The sequence below is a fragment of the Salmo salar genome, chromosome ssa05 (genome assembly GCF_905237065.1).
Source record: "Salmo salar chromosome ssa05, Ssal_v3.1, whole genome shotgun sequence".
Lineage (NCBI taxonomy): Eukaryota > Metazoa > Chordata > Actinopteri > Salmoniformes > Salmonidae > Salmo > Salmo salar.
Genome location: NC_059446.1, coordinates 51,613,176 through 51,639,695, shown reverse-complemented (window position 1 = coordinate 51,639,695; position 26,520 = coordinate 51,613,176). Strand labels below are relative to the sequence as shown.

The window sequence follows — 26,520 nt, the reverse complement described above, 5'->3', positions numbered from 1 at the left end:
ACCCTTTTATGTGCAAATATGGATAGAAAAACCATCATGTCACGTGATATTGTAGCCTACTACCACCACGACATATGACCTGCCCATATGATCATTACATGCAACATGCGCAATGGCTGTAGATATAATTACAGTGACCTATTTCAAAAATAACTTGTGTACCTCTAATTTTATATCAATGAGCTGGGCACATGTAGTAGTTCCAGAAAATATACAGGCCTATACATGTACAAAATGACCAAGTTGAGTGCAATTATGAGAGTGCAACAGTTGTCATAAAAAGTAGGCCCAATCAAGAAAGAACTCTTAGTCCCCCTGATATTCATATTTGGCCCCTGACATTTCATGTGGTGTTCACTAATTTCATAGACTTAAATAAATCATTTTGAGCATTGTGCATACTGTTGAAACTGAACTCCATATTTGCTCCCTAGCCTGTGCCCCTGGCCCTAATCCTTCAATGTTTGCAGATCTGTAAGGTCAGCCTGACCTGGTCAGGTGTATCAATATGGTGGTAGCATCACCACTGCACTGCGTAGGCTACCTATCCAGACCTTTCAGATTTGCAAACGTTGAAAGATTAGGCTAGTACCAAGGGGAAGGGGTTGGTAGTGATTTGGGACAGGCTCATATCTGTTACCCTAGGTAGGCCTGCCCATTACCTGATTTGGCTACCAGATAAAGACCAAAACATATTGGTGGATGCTCTGTTTATTTTACCTTTTATTTAACTAGGCAAGTCAGTTAAGATCAAATTCTTATTTTCAATGACGGCCTAGGAACAGTGGGTTAACTGCCTTGTTCAGGGGCAGAATGACAGATTTTTACCTTGTCGGCTCAGAGATTCGATCTTGCAACCTTTCGTTTACTAGTCCAACGCTCTAACCACTAGGCTACCTACCGCCCCTACCGTCTTGTATTAACCTTCTTTTTAGTTTAGGTATAACAATTACAATGAATGTGATTATTAGGCTATTACTTTGCTTGGCTGTTTGTTATTTGGATTAGTTTAGTTCGAAATATCTCCTTTCCACACATCAATCAGACTGAAAAATGCATACAAACCCAGGGTCTTCCCCAAAGAATGTAAGTGGCGCTGTGCCACCTTGTGGACTGGCTGCACCACTATGTGAATATATATGTATATATTTTTAAACTGTGATATCATATAAGGCCATTATTTTCTCTAGATTACATGAAATGGCAGTTGCAGGTGTTCAAAAGCTGCCCCCCTCTGGGTCTCCCGTTACCAGACTTAGCAGCACCACCCTGTTAAAGAAATCCTGGGGAGAACCCTGCAAATCCTAAACCTAATATTTTACTGTCTGGAATCTGCTGGGAAATAGGCTGGTGGACCAAAACATTAGGGAAATTGCAGGTACCGTTTAAGTAACCTATAATGGTAATATGAGTGTCTTTGTCTCCCTCTCTCTTTTTGTCAACAGAGGGTATATCTGGAGCCAAGCAGGACAACAGCCATGGGGATTCCAAGGAAAACAAGTGCACTGTCTGCTCCCAGAGCTTCACCACTGAGAGCCAGCTACAGAGGCACCAGCGCGACCATGAGGCCAACGACAAGGCAAGCAAAGGGCCAGACCAGGCTGTTTGACACAACATAGGCTGGACAGACCTAGCCTGGGTGCCAGTCTCTTTCGCCAACTCCTTATGGAATTGTCATGCCAATGTTTAGCTTGACAATGACAATGGAGTAAGCAAAAGCATAAACCCATCTGGGACCGGGCTAGTACAGACCTACCTTAATGATCTCATTTGATATGGATAGAAATGTCCTTTTGTATATGATTGATTTTGTATATGTATGAATGGTGTGCCGGATGTGAAAACATTAGATATACGTTACATCCATTGTTGATTAAGGTGAAGAACCCCAAAAAGTACCAGCATATAGGCCTAGTTCTTTTACTGATGTTTCTGCCTGACACACGGATGAGTTGTCCTCAGATGACAGTTGTAGCTTGTCCACAGAGATGCAGTATGAGTGGATTTAAGTTTGTGTATACTATTCATTATTCAGCTGTCAGAGTGGGAGAGCCTCTTTGCTGGCCAGTGAACGAACGGACGGACAGACAGACAGACAGACAGAGAGGGAACATCCTCTTCAGACAAATAGCCCAGTGTATGAGGGAAATGTAGTGGCACTAGAGGGCAAATGCAAATGAGTTATTGAATAAATAAATATATTACAAATATACCCAGGAAATAAGACCTTCAGCCAAACAGACCAACTGGCATTTGACTGAAAATTATAACAGGAGAGAAAATGTACTGGCTGGACTGTTATTGTAGGACTCAACTTTTAAGTCATTTAGCAGACGGTCCTATCCAGATTGACTTACAGGATCAATAAGGGTTAACCTTGCAAGTGCACGTCGGCAGATTTTTCACCCAGTCTGCTTGGTGATTAGAATCAGCGACCTTTCGGTTACTGGCCCAACACTCTTAACCACTAGGCGACCTGCAGCCCACACAGTCACTCACTTGCGTACACTCGCTCACTTACTCACTCATGAACTGTCTTTTCTCTCTTGCTCCCTTCCAGCTTCACCGGTGCGACCAGTGTGCCCAGACGTTTAACGTGGAGTTCAACCTCATGCTCCACAAGTCCACACACGCCACCTCGAACCCCACCTGCCCGGTGTGCCACAAGAAGTTCTCCCGCGTGGCCAGTCTCAAGTCCCATATCATGCTGCATGAGAAGGAGGAGGTCTGCCAATCATTGATATGATTAAACCCATTCAAACATATTAAAAAATGTGATTGTCTTGAATCTGCTGGGAAATATGGTTTATCGAAGCTAAAAATGTAATTCGTAGCTGGTGGATTAGCCTACTACTTTTATCTTATTAATTCAACTAATCAATAAACATCTGGACTTTTTCACATCAGGTCACAGCCATTCTCATAATAATAATGATAATCTTGTTATTATTATTATGATAATCTAGTTTTTCTGGATCTATGTCAAGTAATGCAAGTGGAAGAAATGGCACAGCAGCCATTTTGGGAGGAGGTGTGGATGACCACACACCATAGCAGTCACCTTTTTTATAAACCGCAAAGACGCTTATATGATCGACTCATGCGTGTCTTCTGAATTGTGGTCCTTCTCCATCCTCCTCTCGTCTGTGACCTCATCTTCTCATTTCTTTCCCCCCCTCTGTTCTTTCCCTCTCGCCTCTAGAATCTGATCTGTACAGAGTGTGGCGACGAGTTCATTCTCCACAGTCAGCTCATGCTGCATCTGGAGGAGCATCGCAAAGAGCTGTCTGGGGCCAAGGTGTACACCTGCAAGACCTGCAGCAAGGAGTTCAAGATGGCGGGCCAGCTCAAGGAGCACATCAAGACCCACGTCAAGATGAGGTTAGAGAGCGAGGGGACAGTAGCAGAGGGTCTCGGGTTGATTGATACTTTTGTCCAAAGTGCTTGTTTAGCAACACATTACTACGTGTATTGAGTGCTCTTATCTCCCTGTGTCTTTCTGTTTCCTATTTTTCATTTGGAGGACCAGCAGTTAAATTGTGTTTCAAAAGAACAACCTGACCAAAGACTGTTTCCACATTTGGGTTGATTTCTGTTTCTCTACATTTGTTTTTTCCGTTAGGCCACTCAGTTCAAATTCCAGAAACTACAAGAAGAATATCGATCGGAGTGGATTCACCAACAGCTGTCAGCACTGTGGCAAGACGTTTAAAAAGCCCAGCCAGCTTGTTCGACACACACGAATACACACAGGTAAGCAAAAGACAGCTGGGTCATGTTCATTATGGCACACATCAAAAAACATTTTGCAACTGAATATGAATCCCTCCTTGTTTCAGTTTGTTTACTTCTGTTTCATGCCTAATGAACACGACCGAGGCTTGTTCTGCTTCATACAAGATTTTGATTTGGAGTTGTTGATTTTGAAAGGGAATTAAATGAAGAACATGAAATATAATAATGGCCTCAGTCAGTGTGGTGTATCACTGTTGGACACCAGGGGTCTCCACCATGATTGGGAATGATCCTTGCCTCTCATCAAGATATCCAAGATAGCGTAGCAGTAAGACGTGTTTGTTTTTGTCCCGTGTAAATATTCCGTATTTTTCCCCCATTTTTTTTTGTATACATTTCAATATATTTCAATCGTTTTTTCCCATTTTCTGATTAAATATACCTTCCTGCAACCCGCCTCACGCAATGTGGTACGGATCTGCTATTTTTTTTTATACCTTATAACTGGAACCTCCATGAGAAGCTAGCCAGCTAATTAGCTACTAGCTATTTAGTCATTGTTAGCCACTGCTAACGGTATTTACCTTTAGCTCAGACACCAGCTGCTTTAGCCCGGATAGCCTGGATAATACCTGCCAGTCTGCACAGCGCGATATCAGCCCTGAGCATATGGGACTGCTTTTTTTCCCACTACATCACCGGATTCCTGTCGCAAGCTCTGGACCATTACACCGGATCTTCGCAGCTAGCTAGCTGCTACCGAGTGGCTATTTTGGCTATTGCCCTTGTCCAGAAGCAAGCACCAGTTAGCCTTGAGCGAGCCTCGAGCTAGGCCCATCTCTTGGCAAGCAAACGAAGTACACCAACTATAGAACCTCTCTTGCCATTCGGCCTGGACCCTTTGTTGACACGGGGCCCCGCCGAGCCATCAAGACTGGTTTGCTGGTCTGCTGACGTAATCCGGCCGATGTGCTCTCAACCGACCTCTGCATCGTGGATGTCGGTGAAGACCCATCTGCTAGCCCCGGCCGCTAGCTTTTCTACGCTCGCCTAGCGTAGTAACGACTACTGACCCGCTCCCTGTTTCATCTATTGCTGCTCATTGGACCCTATGATCACTCGGCTACACTGCTGATGCCTGCTGGACTGTTCATTAACACAGTACTTTGTTTTCTTTATCTGTCGGCCCCAGTCTCAAACTCATGCCCTGTCTGTAGCTAACTGACCCTCTCTGCCCATTCATAGCCATTTACCTGTTGTTGTTGTTTACCCATTGTTGTCTTAGCTGTCCCAATCAACACCTGTGATTGCTTTATGCCTCTCTCTAATGCCTTGTATACTGTTGTTTAGGGTAGCTCTCATTGTTTTATTTTACTGCGGAGCCCCTAGTCCCGCTCAACATGCCTCAGATATCTCCGTTGTCCCAACCCCCACACATGCGGAGACTGCACCTAGCTTAACTGGTGCCTCCAGAGATGCAACTTCTCTCATCGTCACTCAATGCCTAGGTTTACCTCCACTGTACTCGCACCCTACCATATCCTTGTCTGTACATGATGCCCTGAATCTATCCTACCACGCCCAGAAATCTGCTCCTTTTATTCTCTGTTCCCAACGCTCTAAAAAAACAGTACTTATAGCCTTTAGCCGTACCCTCATCCTACTCCTCCTCTGTTCCTCTGGTGATGTAGAGGTTAACCCAGGCCCTGTGTGTCCCCAGGTGCTCTCATTTGTTGACTTCTTTAACCATAAAAGCCTTGGTTTCATGCATGTTAACATCAGAAGCCTCCTCCCTAAGTTTGCTTTATTCACTGCTTTAGCACACTCCGCCAACCCTGATGTCCTAGCCGTGTCTGAATCCTGGCTTAGGAAGGCCACCAGAAATTCTGACATTTTCCATCCCCAATTACAACATTTTCCGTCAAGATAGAACTGATAAAAGGGGCGGAGTTGCAATCTACTGTAGAGAGAGCCTGCAGAGTTCTGTCCTACTATCCAGGCCTATGCCCAAACAGTTCGAGCTACTACTTTTACAAATAGACCTATTTCCATCCTGCCCTGCCTTTCTTCGAAAGCCAAGTGAACAAACAGATCTCCGACCATTTCAAATCCCACCGTACCTTCTCCGCTATGCAATCCTGTTTCCGAGCTGGTCACTGGTGCACCTCAGCCACGCTCAAGGTCCTAAACGATATCATAACTGCCATCGATAAAAGACAGTACTGTGCAGCCATCTTCATCGACCTGGCCAAGGCTTTCGACTCTTGTCAATCACTGTATTCTTATCGGCAGACTCAACAACCTTGGTTTCTCTAATGACTGCCTGGCCTGGTACACTAACTACTTCTCAGAGTTCAGTGTGTCAAATCGGAGGGCCTGTTGTCCAGACCACTTGGCAGTCTCTATGGGGGTGCCACAGGGTTCAATTCTCAGGCAGACTTTTTTCTCTGTATGTATCAATGTCGCTCTTGCTGCGGGTGATTCTTTGATCCACCTCTATGCAGACGACACAATTCTGTATACATCTGGCCCTTCTTTGGACACTGTGTTAACAAACCTCCAAATGAGCTTCAATGCCATACAACACTCCTTCCACGGCCTCCAAATGCTCTTAAATGCTAGTAAAACGATCGCTGCCCACACCCGCCCGCCCTACTAGCATCACAACTCTGGACAGTTCTGACTTGGAATATGTGGACAACTATAAATACCTAGGTGTCTGGCTAGACTGTAAACTCTCCTTCCAGACTCATATTAAGCATTTCCAATCCAAAATTAAATCTAGAATCGGCTTCCTATTTTGCAATAAAGCCTCCTTCGCCCCTGCTGCCAAACATACTGTCGTAAAACTGACCATCCTACCAATCCTTGACTTCAGCAATGTCATTTACAAAATAGCCTCCAACACTCTACTCAAATTGAATGCAGTCTATCACAGTGCCATCCGTTTTTGTCACCAAAGCCCCATATACTACCCACCACTGCGACCTGTATGCTCTCGTTGGCTGGTCCTCGCTACATATTCGTCGCCAAACCCACTGGCTCCAGGTCATCTATAAGTCTTTGCTAGGTAAAGCTCCGGCCTTATCTCAGCTCACTGGTCACCATAGCAACACCCACCCGTAGCATGCGCTCCAGCAGGTATATTTCACTGGTCATCCCCAAAGCCAACACTTCTTTTGGTTGCCTCTACTGCCATTGACTGGAACGAATTGCAAAAATCGCTGAAGTTGGAGACTAATCTCTCCCTCACTAACTTTAAGCATCGGCTGTCAGAGCAGCTTACCGATTGCTGCAGCTGTACACAGCCCATCTGTAAATAGCCCGTTCAACCAACTACCTACCTCATCCCATATTTGTTTTTGTTTTTCTGCTCTTTTGCACACCAGTATTTCTACTTGCACATCCTTATCTGCACATCTATCACTCCAGTGTTAATTGCTAAATTGTAATTACTTCGCCACTATTGGCCTATTTATTGCCTTACCTCCTTACTTCATTTGCACTCACTGTATACAGATTTTTCTATTGTGTTATTGACTGTACGTTTGTTTATCCCATGTGTAACTCTGTTATTGTTTTTGTCGCATTGCTTTGCTTTATCTTGGCCAGGTCGCAGTTGTAAATGAGAACTTGTTCTCAACTGGCCTACCTGGTTAAATAAAGGTGAAATAAAAAAGAAATAAGTAAAAATAATCAACAAGGACTCCTTTTTCACTGTTGCACCAACTAAGGATTCTGTCACAGGAGACTGCTGAGGGGAGAATGGCTCATAATAATTGCCGGAACGGAGCGAATGGAATGGCATCAAACACCTAGAGGCTCTGTGTGTGATTTATTTGATACCATTCCACCTATTCCGCTCCAGTCATTATTACTAGCCCGTTCTCCCCAATCAAGGTGCCACCAACCTAGTTAATACACAGGAGGCAAAGGCCATATTTGCCCTGAGAAATATAACAGGGCCATACAGTTGTCTCATACATGTTTCTACATTTTCCCCTTGTAAAATGTTTTGAAATAGATATGACATATATCCTTAAAAAAATTCCCCTGAAACATCCACTAAAATATAATAGTCATACGCTACATGCACGGGGGCATTGTCATGCTGAAACATCAAAAGGGCCTTCCCCAAACTGTTGCCACAAAGTTGGAAGTACAGAATCATCTAGACTATCATTGTATGCTGTGGCGTTGAGATTTCCGTTCACTGGAACTAATGGGCCTAGCCTGAACCATGAAAAATAGCCCCAGACCATTATTCCTCCTCCACCAGACTTTACAGTTGGCACTATGCATTGGGGCAGGTAGCGTTCTTCTGGCATCCGCCAAACTCAGATTTGTCCGTCGGATTGCCAGATGGTGAAGCGTGATTCATCACTCCAGAGAACGCGTTTCCACTGCTCCAGAGTCCAATGGCGGCAAGTTTTACACCACTCCAGTCGATTCATGGCATTGCGCATGGTGAAATCAGGCTTGTGTGTGGCTGCTCGGCCATGGAAACCCATTTAATGAAGCTCTCGACGAACAGTTCTTGTGCTGACGTTGCTTCCAGAGGCAGTTTGGAACTCGGTAGTGAGTGTTGCAACCGAGGACAGATGATTTTAGACGTTTCCACTTCACAATAACAGCACTTATAGTTGACCGGGGCAGCTCTAGCAGGGTAAAAAATTGAAGAACTGACTTGTTGGAAAGGTGGCATCCATCCTCACTGAGCTCTTCAGTAAGGCCATGCTGATACCAATGTTTGTCTTTGGAGATATCATGGCTGTGTGCTCAATTGTATACACCTGTCATCAACGGGTGTAGCTGAAATAGCAAATCCACTAATTTGAAGGAGTGTCCACATACTTTTGTATATGTACAGTAGTGTAGCTTGCCAGTGGTGTGGAGAGTGACCCTGTTTAGACCCACAGCATCACACACAGCTACTGACAGCTGTGTTGACGCGCGCACACACACACACACACACACACTCGTATGATGCTAAGATGGCGCCGACAGAGATGGTCGCTTCGAGTCCTTAGGAAACTATTCGGTATTTAGTTTTTTTAATGTATTATTTCTTACATTGTCTGGGATAACAATCTTAAGTGTTATTTCATACAGCCGGGAATAACTATTGGATATAAGAGCAACGTCAACTTACCAACATTACGACCAGGAATAAGACTTTTCTAAAGCGGATCCTTTGTTCGGCCCACCACCCAGGACAGTGGATCTAATCCCAGAAGCCGACCCAAAACAGCGTCGCCGCAAAGGGAGTGGCCTCCTGGTCAGGCTCAGTAGGCGTGCACACCGCCCACTGCTTCCGAGCATACTACTCGCCAATGTCCAGTCTCTGGACAACAAGGCAGACGAAATTAGAGCAAGGGTTGCCTTCCAGAGACATCAGAGATTGTAACATTCTCTGTTTCATGGAAACATGGCTCTCTCGGGATACGTTGTCGGAGTCGGATCAGCCACAGGGCTTCGTCATGCGTCGGGCTGGGCTTCTTCATGCGTCGGGCTGACAGAGATAAACACCTTTCTGGAAAGAAGGGCGGGGGTGTATGCTTCATGATTAACGACTCATAGTGTAATCATAACAGTATACAGGAACTCAAGTTCTTCTGCTCAACCAACCTAGAATTCCTTACAATCAAATGCAGGCCATATTCTCTCCCAGGGGAATTCTCGTCAGTTATCGTCACAGCTGTGTATATACCCCCTCAAGCAGACACCACGGCGGCCCTCAAGGAACTTCACTGGAGTCGATGTATACTGGAAGCCATATATCCTGACGCTGCATTTATTGTAGCAGGGGATTTTAACAAAACAAATTTGAGAACAAGGCTACCTAAATTCTATCAGCATATTGATTGCAACACTCGCACGGGCAATACACTTGATCACTGCTACTCTAACTTCCGCGATGCATACAAGGCCCTCCCTCGCCCTCCCTTCTGCAAATCCGACCAAAACTCCATCTTGCTCCTACCGTCTTATAGGCAAAAACTCAAGCAGGATGTATCTGTGACTAGAACCATTCAGCGCTGGTCTGACCAATCGGAATCCACGCTTCAAGATTGTTTTGATCACGCGGACTGGGAAATGTTCCGGTCAGCCTCTGAGAATAACATTGATCTATACGCTGACTCTGTGAGTGTATTTATAAGGAAGTGCATTGGAGATGTTGTACCTACTGTGACTATTAAAACCTACCCTAACCAGAAACCGTGGATGGATGGCGGCATTCGCGCAAAACTGAAAGCGTGAACCACCGCATTTTAACCATGGAAAGAGGACTGGGAATATGGCCGAAATATATAAACAGTGTAGTTATTCCCTCAGCAAGGCAATCAAACAAGCAAAATGTCGGTATAGGGACAAAGTGGAGTCGCAATTCAACGGCTCAGACACGAGACGTATGTGGCAGGGTCTACAGGAAATCACGGTCCACAATAAGAAAACCAGCCACGTTACGGACACCGACGTCTCGCTTCCAGACACACAAACACCATCTTTTCCCGCTTTGAGGATAATACTGCGTCACTGTCGCGGCCCGCTACCAAGGACTGTGGGATCTCCTTCTCTGTGGCCGTTGTGAGTAAGACATTTAAACATGTTAACCCTCACAAGGCTGCAGACCAGCTGGCTGGTGTGTTTACGGACATATTCAATCGCTCTCTATCCCAGTCTGCTGTCCCCCCTGTTGTTGGGGAATTGTTAGATTACTTGTTAGATATTACTGCACTGTCGGAAATAGAAGCACAAGCATTTCGCTACACTCTTATTAATATCTGCTAACCATGTGTATGTGACCAATAAAATTTGATTTGAAATAATCTTAACATTTTCAGAAGTTGCCATTCTTGGCCAATACACCTACTGCTTTACTTTCGGACATATCACCTGAGATAAGTGCACATTAAGTGCAGACTCCCAGCCCAGACTCCTCTGAGTTCATTCAGATCTTCAGCTATCCTTCCTCACTGAGCCCCTCCATGCCACCTCATCTTAATGTTAATTTGTGGGCTAGATGGATGACTAATGCTGTGCTGGAGATGGTTGGCCTGTGCTTTGAATCTCAAACAGCACATTAAGGGGATGTGCTGAAGTGGAGCTATGGGGCTTCAAGCTCAGCCTGCAGGCTCTAGTCAGCTATCTGAAACTAAAGCCGGTATCCTCAGCTAAGTATCCACCTCTGCTCTGATTCTACATCCTCATTGTCTAAAGCAAGGCAGGTTAGTCCCTGTGGGCTTCTCAGTTTAGCTAAACTCAGATCTCCCTGAGCAGTCAGGCTTCAAGACAGGTTACTCAAACAAGACTGCTCTTCTCAGTGTCACGGAGGCTCTCCGCACTGCCAAAGCTGACTCTCTCTCCTCAGGTCTAGGAGGTTAAGAACAATCTCCTGCCTTTGACACCGTGAACCATCAGATCCTCCTCTCCACCCTCTCAGGGCTGGGCGTCTCATGCTCTGCACACTCTTGGATTGCATCCTACCTGGTAGGCCGCTCTTACCAGGTGACGTGGAGAGGATCTGTGGCTGCACCACATACTCTACTGGTGTCTCCCAGGGCTCAGTTCTAGGCCCTCTTCTCTCTATATACCAAATCACTTGGCTCCATCATATCCTCACATGGTCTCTCCTATTATTGCTATGCGAATGACACTCAACTACTTTTTTCCTTCACCATTTCTGACACCCAGGTGACGACATCTCTGCATGCCTGGCAGATATCTCAACTTGGATGTCGGCCCACCACCTCAAGCTCAACTTAGACAAGATGGAGCTGCTCTTTACATAGGAAGCGGCGCAGGTCCTAATCCAGCCATTGTCCTCTCCCGTCTGGTCTACTTCAACTCGCTGTTGGCTGGCCTCGGCTTGTGCCATGAAATCCCTGCAACATATCCAGAATGCTACAGCCCGCCTGGTTTTTAACCTTCCCTAGTGCTCTCATGTCACCCCGCTCCTCCACACACTCCACTGGCTTCCAGTCGAAGCTCGCATCCACTCCAAGACCATGGTGCTTACCTACGGAACAACAAGAGGAACTGCCCCTCCCTACCTTCAGGCTATGCTCAAGCCCTACACTCCAACCCGAGCACTCTGTTCTACCACCTTAGGTCTCTTGGCCCTCCCACCCCTATGGGAGGGCAGCTCCCACACAGCCCAGTCCAAGGTCTTCTCTGTCCTGGCACCCCAATGGTGGAACCAGCTTCCCACCTGAAGCCAGGACAACATCTGCCCATCTTCCGAAAACATCAAACTCTACCTCTTCAAACAGTATCTTAAATAATCCTGCTCCTCATCTCGGGACTAAAATGTAAATGTAAGCAGTGGTTTTCCTGCGGGATATAGACCCCTTTCTGTGTTTGCAAACATTGCCACACGAGGGCGATGTGTGCAAGTTGGTGGCAGAATAAGGGGGAGTTCTAATAGAATGCCAGCAAAAAAAAAGCCTCTATTTACATGTTGCTTATGAGTGCATTTCACAGTACTTTTGGATTATAATTGGATATTTAAGGCTCTTATGAATTTCCTGCTTAATATAATGTTTGTGTCCTCGCAAATCAACTGCATTATATTAACACTTCAACTTCAACCAGTAAAATGTGTTGTGTGCTGGGAAAGGGTCTATTTACTGGTGTGTCCATCCTTTCCCTTTGTACCCGCCAGGTGTATCTCTACCCCCTCAGGTGTATTGAGCAGTGTGTGTTATCTCTTTACCATTATCTCCCTCTCTTTCTCTCCATACCAACGAGGTATACTTAAGCAATAAGGTCAGAGGAGGTGTGGTATATGGCCACGGTTAAGGGCTGTTCTTATGCCTTAGCCGTGGTATATTGGCCATATATCACCCCCCCCCAAGGAGCCTTGTTGCTATTATAAACTGGTTACTAATGTAATTAGAGTAGTTAAACTAAATGTTTTGCCATACCTGTGGTATACGGTCTTTCAGAATTCAGGGCTCAAACCACCGAGTTTATATTGAGTTTTATACCATGGGATTGTTGAATACTTGTTTCTGATTGGCTTGAATGGCATTCTAGAGTGTGCATTTCCCTATAATGCACAGTATAATTGCACGGTATAATTCTATGGCAATGAAATTCATTCTTACATTTTTTTAGCTGCTTTTGAAAGCAAAAGTTCAATTGAAAATATAATAGTAAACTTGCTAGCCACTTCAGTGGATGTTGTCATATCTCTACTGGCAAATATGTTAAATTATAGCCATGGTATAAAATAGATAATCACCTCAGGGCCCTATGCATTCTCTGCAAAATAATGCAATAACGCACAGCCCCTCATTGATTATCCCTTTCGAGTTCTTTCAGTTTTAAAGCAAATTTTCTTTGAATTCTATACAATTTGCAATGTCTAATGTGTATTCATGTGTTATTTGAGTGACTCAAACATTACAACAAAATCTATGGGCAAAAACACATTAGCTGACATTGGCTTGTTGATCTTGAAATTTCTTACAAGTTATAAATAGCTCTCTGAGGTATGCAATAACTGACATGACAACAGGAAAACTGATGATGCAATACCCAATTTCGAAATTGCACTTTTTCTTCTTCTACAATTACAACTTTCAAGAGTAAGTTGAAAGCCTGACTGAGTTCCTTAAAAATTCAGGCCCCCCCCCACCTGCCGACCTAGAATTTGGGAACCACTGATCTATACCACCCAGGTGTATTGAGTTGTGTTCTCTCTCCCACTTATCCTCTCTCCTCTCCCACCCAGGCGAGCGGCCGTACAAGTGCAGCCACTGTAGCAAGGCTTTCAACCAGAAAGTGGTGCTGCAGACCCATATGGTGAGGCACACGGGAGAGAAGCCCCACCTCTGCATCTTTTGCCCCGCTTCCTTCTCGCAGAAGGGCAACCTGCACTCGCACGTCCAGAGAGTGCATTCTGAGGTAAACAACCAACTAACTACATCACCTGGCACATCTCTGTTGCCTTTGTCTTTAGTCAGTAGGCTGGATGGAATTCTTATTGTTATCGACAAATAACTTTCACCAATAATAGTGAAGACCCCAAAACTATGAAATAACTCATATGGAATCGTGTAGTAACCAAAAAAGTGTTAAATAAATCCAAGTACATTTTATATTTGAGATTCTTCAAAATAGCCACCCTTTTCCCACTCTTGGCATTCTCTCAACCAGCTTCATGAGGAATGTTTTTCCAACAGTCTTGAAGGAGTTCCCACAAATGCTGAGCACTTGTTATCTGCTTTTCCTTCACTCTGTGGTCCAACTCATCCCAATCCATCTCAATTGGGTTGAGGTGGGGTGATTGTGGAGGCCATGTCATCTGATGCGGCACTCCATCACTCTCATTGGTCAAATAGCCCTTACACAGCCTTGGTGTGTTTTTGGCCATAGTCCTGTTGAAAAACAAAGGATAGTCCCACTAAGCGCAAACCAGATGGGATGGTGTATCGCTGCAGAATGCTGTGGTAGCCATGCTGGTTAAATGTGCCTTGAATTCTAAATAATCATCCGTTCACCTACTCTGCGTCTCACAAAGACACCAAAACTCACAAATTTGGACTCATCAGACCAAAGGATAGATTTCCACCGATTTTAATGTCCATTGCTCGTGTTTCTTGGCCCAAGCAAGTCTCTTCTAATTGGTGTCCTTTAGTAGTGGTTTCTTTGTAGCAATTTGACCATGAAAGCCTGATTCACGCAGTCTCCTCTGAACAGTTGATGTTGAGATGTGTCAGTTCAAGTAACAATGTGAAGCATTTATTTGGGCTGCAATCTGAGGCTGGTAACTCTAATGAACTTGTCCTCTGCAGCAGAGGTAACTCTGGGTCTTCCTTTCCTGTGGCGGTCCTCAACAGAGCCAGTTTCATCATAGCACTTGATGGTTTTTGCGACTTCACTTTAAGAAACGTTCAAATTTTCCGGATTGACTGACCTTCATGTCTTAAAGGAATGATGGACACTCGTTTCCCTTTGCTTATTTGAGCTGTTCTTGCCATAATATGGACTTGGTCTTTTTCCAAATAGGGCTATCTTCTGTATACCACCCCAACCTTGTCACAACACAACTGATTGGCTCAAACACATTAAGAAGGAAAGACATTGCGCAAATTAACTTTTAACAAGGCACACCTGTTCATTTAAATGCATTCCAGGTGACTACCTCATGAAGGTGGTTGAGAGAATGCCAAGAGTGTGCAAAGCTGTAAAGGCAAAGGGTGGTTTCTTTGAAGAATCTAAAATATATTTTGATTTGTTTGACACTTTTCTTTGGTTACTACATGATTCCATATGTGTTATTTCGTAGTTTTGATGTTTTCACTATTATTCTACAATGTAGAAAATAGTAAAAATAAAGAAAAACCCTGGAATGAGTAGGTGTGTCCTAACTTTTGACTGGTGCTGTATATTTTAGCGATTACACTTACTTTTGATACTTAAAGTACATTTTTAAACCAAATACTTTTTAGACTTTTACTCAATTGGTATTTTACTGAGTGACTTTTACTTGAGTCATTTTCTATTAAGTTATCTTTTACTCAAGTATGATAATTGGGTACTTTTTCCACCACTGATCTTTATCAAGGGTGTCCATAATTTCGGACCCCACTGTATATGCCATTTAGGGTAGAGTCTAAGGCTCTCTGGACTGACTTTACCACTCAGAAAAGAAGGCTTCCATTCTATTACACCGTCTGCAACAAAGCTTGTTCATTTAAAAAAGCCTCTGCATGCATTCTGATTACAGACAAAATCGTACATGGTCATTGGTTAGAAATGGATTTGATATGGGGTGGGTCTTGTGTCTTCAGACCTTTGACCCCCCCCCCCCCCTTTGTCTTTTAATCAGTTAGATATACAGAAATAATATAGAACATTATTATGAAACAGAAGCTTCTATTTCTGATGTAGCAACGTTGCACACATCTGTGATATTTTCACATATTTGACGTTCCATGGGAAAATAATGAGCCTAAATGAAAAGCAGTCTCTGGGTAATTCTGTGTGATGATTGCAGTCGAGGAGTTGGTGTTTATAGGCAGAAGTTTTGAGTGGCTGGCTGTACGCTCTTCTGGACCTGACTGCTACTTTCATCGGATTTGTGTCCGCTAGTCACCATTACTTACATCTGTGCAAATGAGGACATGCAAATGTGAGGCTTTGTACTTTTTATTGAGTGGCCAGCTCAATCAGCTAGCCTTTCAATTTTCCCCACCCCTCACAACAAATACATGTGATCATTTTATCAACCAAACATTTTTTTACGGAGCCCGTCAAATTATTATTTTGTTTAACAAATGGGGAAGAGATTCTAAAGAGCGCCCGTAGCGTTTTTTTGTGTCCGTCAGTGCTAACTGGCAATGACGCAGTGAGTTGATTAGAATCTCCCCCGAAGCCCCAAACCGCAGCTGTTCAACGTTTTTGAATAATGCATGTGATTCTCAGCATACTCTGGCAGTCAGGACCTCGGCTTTATGAACGGATTTTATGAATATATTAAAGTCAAATGTGAGTGGGAATACATTTCATAATATGGACAGGGAAGTGGGACTGTTTTTAGATTACCCCAAAGTTTTTGCATGAAATTGTTCTCTATCCTAATCGCTGCCTTATATTAGATTGCCCTTTTAAAATAATCAGAAGATGGATATTTGTAATATCTGTCTTGGCTGAAGATAAAATATGTATAATGTATACACTGATTGTACAAAACATTAGGAACACCTGCTCTTTCCATGGCATGGACTGACCAGGTGAATCCAGGTGAAAGCTATGATCCCTTATTGTCACTTGTTAAATCCACTTCAATCATTGTAGCTGAAGGGGAGGAGACAGGTTAAAGAAGGATTTTTAAGTCTTGTGACAATTGATTGTGTATGTGTGCCATTCAGAGGGTGAATGGGCAGGACAAAATGGGTGGCAGGTAGCCTAGTGGTTAGAGCGTTGGGCCAGTAACCGAAAGGTTGCTATATCGAATCCCAGAGCTGACAAGGTAAAAATCTATCGTTCTGCCCCTGAACAAGGCAGTTGTTCCTAGGCCGTCATTGTAAATAAGAATTTGTTCTTAACTGACTTGCCTAGTTAAATAAAGGTTAAATAAAAAAAGACTTCAGTGCCTTTTGAATGGGTTATGGTAATAGGTGCCAGGCGCACTGGTTTGAGTGTCAAACCCAGCAGCGTTGCAGTTATTTTCACAGTTTCCTGTGTGTATCAAGAACCCGCCCAAAGGAAATTCACAGGGATGCTGGCCTGCATTGGATTCAACATAGGCCAGCATCCCTGTGAAATGCTTTCGACACCTTGTAGAGTCCATGCCCCAATGAATTGTGGCTGTTCTGAGGGCAAAAGTGGGAGGTGTTCCTAATGTTTGTACACTGTGTACTGCATATCTTAGTTGGTATTATAATGACATGGTATTAGGTAGTTTTGTATTGTTTTTACCTAATGTAAAATAATTTATTTTTAATATAAAAATTTACTGAGAATGTAGCCTTCAGTTAATTCCCAACGGCATCATATCCAATGAAAGCATTTAGGCCTTTAACAGCGCATTAATATTAATTGATAATCACAGTTGTATGTGTACTGACTTTGTTTCCTGTATATGTGTCTCTTCAGCTTACGGGAGTACCACTGTTCCCATGCATGGACTGTAGCTGTGTGTTCAAAAAGCTGGGCAGTCTCAACGCCCACATCAGCAAGATGCACATCTTGCTCATAGAGGAATCGGCCAACACACAGGTGAGTGAGTGCATGCAGATGATGTGAACTTCTAGAAGTTTCTCCTGATTCGGTTTCTGACCTCTGCATTCAGTTTGTTGCCTCGCGCTGCAGCTAGCTTGATGTTGAGTGATCAGACACACACACCCACACTGGAACCTCCCTGTAGCTCTACCACTACATGCAGATTTCTATGTAATTATTTCAGAGTGGGTCTCAATATAAAAAGCCTCTCATTTTCATAATATGTCGTTGTGTTTTTGTAAGTAAATGGAACCTTGAAAATCAGGTGTTCAGGTACACTATTAATTAGGTGAACTAGGCTTCCATTAAAAAAATTGCTCATCTATGATGCACTGCAAAAAAACGAAACAAGATAGAAAATGCTCTACGCTGCTCAGATCAGCTCACCTCTGCCATTCTCAGTATTCCCTTTTCTCCTCTCATTCTCTCCACCTTCACACCTTCCCTCGCTGTCCCGTAGGAGGTGGAGGAGTCGGGTCAGGGCGTGGCGGGGTCAGAGGGCAGCGAGGTGGTGACTGACGTGATCCAGCAGCTCCTAGAGCTGTCAGAGCAGGTGACAGGGGAGGGGACCCAGTCACAGCCCCAAGAACAGACCATCACCATGGAGACGGCCCTCAACCAGGACATCCTACAGGTGGGAACCATAACACAGGAATACACGTAGATACACATGTGCAAAAGCGTACACGCACAGACACACAAACACACTCACTCACTCACTCACTCACTCACTCACTCACTCACTCACTCACTCACTCACTCACTCACTCACTCACGCATACATGTACACACACATACGTCTTACTATACTTGAGAGGACTTTTTGGGGTCCAATTCAAAGTCCTATTTTCCCTAAACCTTACCCTTACCCTAACCTTAACCCTAATTGTAACCCTAACCTTAAACTTAACCCCTAAGCCTAAAATAGCCTTTTTACAAGTGAGGACTGGGCAAAATGTTAGAATTTCTCTGAATTTTAGTCTACTAATTTTAGTCTACTATTCTTGTGAGGACTTCTGGTACCGATTTCTAGAAAACAGTAGGCTATATTGATATAAACTGGTGTTGAGAACAACTTGGCAGAGGTGGACGGCAGCGGAGTGAGGAGACTGGGAAACAGCCATTGGGCCTAGAAAAAGCGCAGAGAGGAAAACTCACCTTAGTTATGATCAACTGAATGATGAAAATATTAGAATAAAGTAGGTTAATGCAATTGAAGGCATGTATCAAATTCTTGCTTGGACTGAAACTCCCGAAGTTATATCCAACCGTTATACTCATTTAAAGCAATAGTCGTGTGTGTGTGTGTGTGTGTGTGTGTGTGTGTGTGGTCACCTAGGTGATCATTTTAGCACTGTTTTGATTGGAACCATCATCGCACTGCTTTGAGACAAGCGTGGGGGATTTAATTTTTTCTCACTGAATCTCCGTTTGGATATTTGGTAACAATTAAGCTGGGGAAATGTTAGTTAAATTGAGGTGAGTGCTAATGATCATCTTTATACTAGTTTGCTCATTATATTAGCTGATCAGAACATTTTGCTAGCATGTTATACAAGTGGATTTTGCTCTTCACTTGCGTAGTAGCCTGTCTTACTCCCGTCCAAAAGCCTGGGACTTGTCTCATAATCAATCAATGTGATTTTGTCTGTCTGTATATTTGGTTAATTGATCTCTGGCTGGACAAGTGGAAGTGGTAGCTCATTTATTCGTTCACTGATCAGAAACATTTAGCATGAAATAATGTAGCCTAAATCAAGTGTGTTAGTTATCTATTGTCTTACATAGTAGGCTTATATAGAGCATAGGCTATTTTCATATCATCCCAATTCCATTGAAACCCAAAATCCTGACTCCTGTCTCGTATGAAAAATCCGAACTTCATTATGTAATCCAGGGGTTGGATTATCAAAGCACATCTCGCCTATGGATGTCAAAATACCGCTATAACATTTCACCCACTTCTCTGCGCTGTCTCATATTGCTGCCCATGTGAGAGCTTCGCTAGAGAATGTGTGACCAACAAACGGTGGGAGTAGTTATGGATATTTCACTTTTAAACTTAGATAAAAAATATAAGATACCTTGATATTTAAACAATTTCCTCTCTTCATCTAGCCGTTATTCATGAGCTGATCTGCGATCTGTATAATCATCAACTTGATTTAGCCAAATGGGAGATATTCTGTCATTCGTAGGAGGTTATCTAGAATGTTTTTGCAATTTTGCTCAATTGACTTTTGTTTGACTGCAATTACAACGTTGGTATTATTTGACAACGCTATAGCCCGCTCGGGGTTCAGTCTGTGTGTGCTGTGTGTCGAGATAGCCTATGCCTACTGCTGAAATGTGCTGAATTAATTGAGGAACCTGATTTTGCAATTCACAACAATGTCATTGGCAATCAAAGTTACTGTGTCATTACTAAACGTCAGTTTCACTTGCTGTGAAATCTTTAAATAGTGGCACAGTGACAATCTAATTTTGTGAGAACCCTGGCATATCTTGGTTTTAAACTTGGTTTTGAATGGGAATCGGTTTCTGGCTCATTTAAATGTCGGACCAGGCTTGGGCTTCAGCTCACCAGGTTTGGGCCGGACCGGGATCAAATTTTCAGTTCTGCTTCTGATGAGACCTCCATTTGGGTCTCGTGTGCAGTCTGGCAGTGTCAGTTATGCGTGTGCTTTGAATTTATGACGACTTTGTGTGAAGTAAATACGCTAGGCTAAAGGCTTCTATGCAACAACCTGTTTGGATAATGTGCTATTCTATTTTTTGCCAATCTGCTGCTGCGCATGTTGTGTATTTCGTGGAATTGCATTAGTGCGACATTGGGGGAAAGTGTTGTAATTTCCCTTTTTTGGGAAATGTGAAGAGTGGGCCCAGGGCAGACCCGGGATCCCGGTTACCGATGTTAATCCCTGGTGTCGTGTAGCCTAGCTCGGCATACAGCACAGTATTGCCCAATACTATGGATGGAAAAATGTACTCGTACATAGTATTAGTTACAGTTTTTGTTAAACCCTGTCACCTCTGAACCCACACAGCAAGCCCTGGAGAACAGTGGGTTGAGCGTGGTTCAGTCCCAGACCAACGGAGTGGCCAGACAGACTCCGAGCCATGCCTCCGAGGGGGCTCTACCTGACAGTAAGAAGTTACCAGGCCAGGACAAAACCACCAAGAAGGACAAGAGAAGTATCTTCAGAAAACCGGTACAGATGCCAGGTAGGGCATACCCCAAATAATGTCCATGTGTGCTTGTGTATGTCACCGTCTCTCAGTTCCATTTCAACTCCATCAATTTACTTGCTCGTTAAATGTCCCTTGACAATAAACAGATATATTGCATACAGTGCATTCGGAAAGTATTCAGACCCCTTCCCCTTTTCCACATTTTGAAGTTACAGCCTTATTCTAAAATGGGTTAAATAAATGTTTTTCCTTATCAATCTACACACAATACCCCATAATGACAAAGCAAAAAAAGGTTTTTAAAAGTCTTTGCAAATGTATTAAAATAAAAAACAGAAATACCTTATTTACATGTATTCAGACCCTTTGCTAGTAGACTCGAAATTGAGCTCAGGTGCATCCTGTTTCCGTTGGTCATCCTTGAGATGTTTCTACAACTTGATTGGAGTCCACCTGTGGTAAATTAAATTGATTGGAAATGATTTCGAAAGGCACACACCTGCCTATATAAGGTCCCACAGTTGACAGTGCATGTCAGAGCAAAAACCAAGCCATGAGGCTGAAGGAATTGTCCATAAAGACAGGATTGTGTTGAGGCACAGATCTGGGGAAGGTCTACCAAAAAATGTCTACAGCATTGAAGGTCCCCAAGAACACAGTGGCCTCCATTCTTAAATGGAAGAAGTTTAGAAACACCAACACTCTTCCTAAAGCTGGCAGTCTGGCCAGACTGAGAAATCGGGGGAGAAGGGCCTTGGTCAGGGAGGTGTCCAAGAACTTCATGGTCACTCTGACAGAGTTCCTCTGTGGAGATGGGATAACCTTCCAGAAGGACAACCATCTCTGCAGCACTCTACCAATCAGACCTTAGTGGTGGAGTGGCCTGACGGAAGCCATTCCTCATTAAAAGGCAAATGACAGCCCATTTAGTTTGCCAAAACGCACCTAAACGACTCTCAGACCATGAGAAACAAGATTCTCTGGTCTGATGAAACCATGATTGAACTACTTGGCCTGAATACCAAACGTCACGTCTGAAGGAAACCTGAAACCATCCCTGCGGGATCGAGGGAAAGATGAACGGAGCAAAGTACAGAGAGATCCTTGATGAAAACCTGCTCCATAGCACTCAGGACCTCAGACTGGGGTGAAGGTTCACCTTCAAACAGGACAACGACCCTGAGCACACAGCCAAGACAACGCACGAGTGGCTTTAGGACAAGTCTCTGAATATACCTAGAGTGGCCCAGCCGGACTTGAACCCAATCTAACATCTCTGGAGACACCTGAAAATAGCTGTGCAACGACGCTCCCCATCCAACCTGACCGAGCTTGAGACGATCTGCAGAGAAGATTGGGAGAACCTCCCCAAAACACAGGTGTGCCAAGCTTGTAGTGTCATACCCAAGAAGACTTAAGGCTGTAATTGCTGCCAAATGTGCTTCAACAAAGAATGGAGTAAAGGGTCTAAATACTTAAGTAAATGTGATATTTCAGTTTTACATTTTTTATACATTTGCAAACATTTGCTTTGTCATTATGGGGTACCAATAATTTAAATCATTGTTGAATAAGGTTGTAACATAACAAAATGTGGAAAAAGTCAAGGGGTCTGAATACTTTCCAAATGCACTATATATCGGGAGTTTCAATTGATTCCCTGAATTTAAGGAATTTAAGTGTATTTGGTCTCAGCTCTGTGCCTGCTCATCTCATGTGGGACCAGTGTCGTATCCATTAGGGCACCCTACAACAAAACGTTTTTAAACGTAACACGAAAAATAATGTTTATTGGACAGGTCCAGGCAGTCTCTCCCTGTTTCAGTCTGTTTTCTTCCATTTGGTGCCTAATAGAACACAACCCATGTCACCTCTTTCTGTCCCCCCTTCCCCTAGGCTCCATCAGGGAGGAGAACGGCGTGCGGTGGCACAGCTGCCCTTACTGCAACAAGGAGTTCAAGAAGCCCAGCGACCTGGTGCGCCACATCCGTATCCACACACACGAGAAGCCTTTCAAGTGCAAGCAGTGCTTTCGCGCCTTTGCCGTCAAGAGCACCCTTACTGCCCACATGAAGACGCACACAGGCATCAAGGCCTTCGAGTGCCAGTGCTGCATGAAGTGCTTCTCCACGTCGGGCAGCAGGAAGGTCCACATGCGCCTACATACAGGTGACTGATATTATGGCGTTGTTATTATGGAGTGATACTTTGATTGTATTCATAGATACACATTTAGTTATGGTTGGCACCTATATCACTCCATAATGGTCATCAAGATTTATTATGATTAACGTTGGTGTCATAATCTGGTTTTGACGATTTAACTTGATTAAGTTATCGATTTTCTTTATTTTTTTTTACTTTAGTTGTTCTACAAACGTTGGGCTATATGTGTTGATGTTTAATACATTGTAAGGCTGCATGATGCGACTCTAATGATGATTTGAAAAAAGTAGCTTGAAAGGAATGAGCTCTGCTTTGTTTTTTTGCGCAGGCCGTACACTTTACATCAGTCTCTCATTCAAAATTTGAGAAGCACTTGTTAATGTCTTTGTGTGGCCATAATTCACCCTAAAATAATCGATGCCTTTTGCGGCCCTTCTCCCTGAGTGCTGCCTGCTCCGAATCACCTCTCACTCACACGGCTCTCCATCACGTGATCGGGTCTTTCTCACAGGCTACAAGTGAAGACCGACACATCGGGGACACAACTGCACACGTCCTTATCCAATTCCGAGGTGCATATTGGAGATATTGGAAGAACTGTCCACATTTACAGTACCAGTCAAAAGTTTGAACACATTCAAGGGTTTTTCTTTAGTTTTTACTATTTTCAACATTGTATAATAATAGTGAAGACATCAAAACTATGAAATAACACATGGAATCATGTAGTAACCAAAAAAGTGTTAAACAAATCAAAATAGATTTTAGCTTCTTCAAAGTAGCCACCCTTTGCCTTGATGACAGCTCTGCACACGTTTGGCATTCTCTCAACCAGCTTCGCCTAGAATGCTTTTCCAACATTCTTGAAGGAGTTCCCACATATGCTGAGCACTTGTTGGCAGCTTTTCCTTCACTCTGCGGTCCAACTTCTCCCAAACCATCTCAATTAGATTGAGGTCGTGTGATTGTGGAGGCCAAGTCATCTGATGCAGCACTCCATCACTCTCCTTCTTGGTCAAATAGCCCTTACACAGCCTGGAGGTGTGTTGGGTCATTGTCCTGTTGAAAAACAAATGATAGTCCCACTAAGCGCAAACCAAATGGGATGGCGTATCACTGCAGAATGCTGTTGTAGCCATGCTGGTTAAGTGTGCCGTGATTTTTAAATAAATCACCAACATTGTCACCAGCAAAGCACCCCCACACCACCACCTCCATGCTTCACGGTGGGAACCACACATGCGGAGATCATCTGTTCACCTACTCTGCGTCTCACAACGACACGGGAGGTTGGAACCAAAAATCTAATTTGTACTCGTAAGACCAAAGGACATATTTCCACTGGTCTAATGTCCATTGATTGTGTTTCTTGGCCCAAGCAAGTCTCTTCCTCCTATTGGTGTCCTTTAATAGTGGTTTCTTTGCACCAATTCGACCATGAAGGGCTGATTCACGTGGTCTCCTCTGAACAGTTGATGTTGAGATGTGTCTGTTATTGAACTCTGTGAAGCATTTATTAGGGCTTCAATTTCTGAGGCTGGTAACTCTAAAGAACTTATCCTCTGCAGCAGAGGTAACTCTGGGTCTTTCTTTCCTGTGGCGGTCCTCATGATAGCCAGTTTCATCATAGCGCTTGATGGTTTTTGCGACTTCACTTGAAGAAACGTTCAAAGTTCTTTAATTTTCCGGATTGACTGACCTTCATTACTTAAAGGAATGATGGACTGTCGTTTCTCTTTGCTTATTTGAGCTGTTCTTGCCATAATATGGACTTGGTCTTTCATCAAATAGGGCTATATTCTGTATACCACCCCTACCTTGTCACAACACAACAGATCAAACACATTAAGAAGGAAAGAAATTCCACAAATACATTTTTACAATGCATGAAGCTGGTTGAGAGAATGCCAAGAATGTGCAAAAACCTTTTTTAGTTACTACATGATTCCATATGTGTTATTTCATAGTTTCATAGTTTCTACAATGTAGAAAATAGTAAAAAATTAAGAAAAACCCTGGAATGAGTAGGTGTGTCCAAACTTTTGACTGGTACTGTACTTTTCGTCTGTCAACAAGATGAGTAGACCTAACGAACAGCAAAAGCACTAGCCTATGTCAATCTACTATCCCCCATAAGGCAAGTTGACCTATTCTGTGTGAGAAGTAAATATTCCATACATAGTCTGGGACAGTTGTGCGACACAATAGATCCCAAATTAATGCAATCACTAGCATAAAAAAACAGTTTTACTCAATGAGGCTGACGCAACAGATCAGAACGTTTAGCTTAAAATTTTGATAAACTATTTGGCTATTTCTTCACATTATAAGCGCAGCAATACGCACGCAGTTGTAGGCTATATGCGCAAATCTTCTATTAGTGGGGACAACACCATTATCAAAAGTGACCGCAAATGCAATTATGCATGTAATGCTTTTATTATAAAGGTGACATTTTTTATGGTGAAAAGGATCTTCCCCAAAGTTGAAACTCACGCTGCTTATGTAAGGTTCTACACCCCTTGCGAAGCGGATTAATGTGCTTCATTTTAAGAAGTTATTTGGCCAGTTTAGTTGTGATACAAACCTTATCAAAACATATAGGCCTATGGCCTGGGCTACATGAGGTGTGCGATTTTGATTAGAAAAGTAGTAAAAAAAAAAAGGCATTGCCTCTTGCCTTACGCTGGGGCATCATTCACAAGTGATAATATATAATTCACATGTGATATGCTAATATTGGCACCCATCAGACTATTCTTGATTTAATCTTGTATTTACATATACTAGATAATGTGTGGGAAATTTGATTTAGAAGAATGGATCATTATCTATTCTAAAAAAAATATCTCTACACTTAAATAACGAATGAAGGATGATTTTTCTTGTGGTTAATCTTCATGCCAGCCAGGTAGGCCTGTTGTAAAGATAAGCAATGTGCTTAATATTTGCTTAATATTAGGAAAGATGAGAAATAAATATAGTAGGCCTAGCCTATAGAAAGCTGATGGGATCCTCCTCTTTTAGTTTAGGCCGTCACTCTGTTTTCTCAATCAATTGCATAGCCTACAGAACTGTTGCGCAACATGAGCTCCTGGGCACTCATGAAGTGTTTGATTAGATTTTCGATTACATTTGCATTGATGTCAGAGTGATTAGAGGGACAATAGAGTGCTGAGTACCAGGCAGTTATCAAGTTTGGCAGGCTACTAATGACCATCAGCAGCATCAGAGTTTGGAGAAGCCTAATTACCGTGACTAAATGGTTATGTGGGATTTGACTGCCTTCATGACTCGTGACCACCGGTGTGGAGATAATACGGTCAACGCAACAGCCCTACTCTTAGTCGAGCAGTGAATATCTAAAACCAGATTCAGCCACAAAGACTTGGGAAGTTTTTCAATGCCTTGCAAAGAAGGGCACGTATTGGTCGATGGGTAAAAACAAAAAAACCATTTGATTATATAACCCTTTGAGCATGTTGAAGTTATTAATTACATGTTGGATGGTGTGTCAATACATCCAGTCACTACAAAGATAAAGGGATCAAATCAAACTTTATTTGTCATGCACTGAATACAACAAGTGTAGACCTTACCGTGAAATGATTACTTACAAGCCCTTAATCAACAGTGCAGTTCAAGAAGAGTTAAGAAAATATTTACCAAATAAACTAAAGTAAAAAATAATAA

General features: G+C 43.2%; 1 protein-coding gene across 2 annotated transcripts in view; it reads left to right on the top strand.

Annotated features, from left to right (window-relative positions):
• The window catches only part of LOC106605070 (zinc finger protein 236), a 94,973-nt gene that overhangs the window by 2,756 nt on the left and 65,697 nt on the right, over window positions 1-26,520 (top strand). For both annotated transcript variants that reach the window (XM_014200335.2, XM_014200337.2), the window contains exons 2-10: window positions 1,446-1,579; window positions 2,561-2,725; window positions 3,203-3,381; window positions 3,623-3,753; window positions 13,475-13,647; window positions 17,344-17,466; window positions 17,930-18,103; window positions 20,517-20,694; window positions 22,558-22,830. In XM_014200335.2, coding sequence (XP_014055810.1) covers window positions 1,446-1,579; window positions 2,561-2,725; window positions 3,203-3,381; window positions 3,623-3,753; window positions 13,475-13,647; window positions 17,344-17,466; window positions 17,930-18,103; window positions 20,517-20,694; window positions 22,558-22,830 — 1,530 coding nt within the window. The remainder of the gene's footprint in view (window positions 1-1,445; window positions 1,580-2,560; window positions 2,726-3,202; window positions 3,382-3,622; window positions 3,754-13,474; window positions 13,648-17,343; window positions 17,467-17,929; window positions 18,104-20,516; window positions 20,695-22,557; window positions 22,831-26,520) is intronic.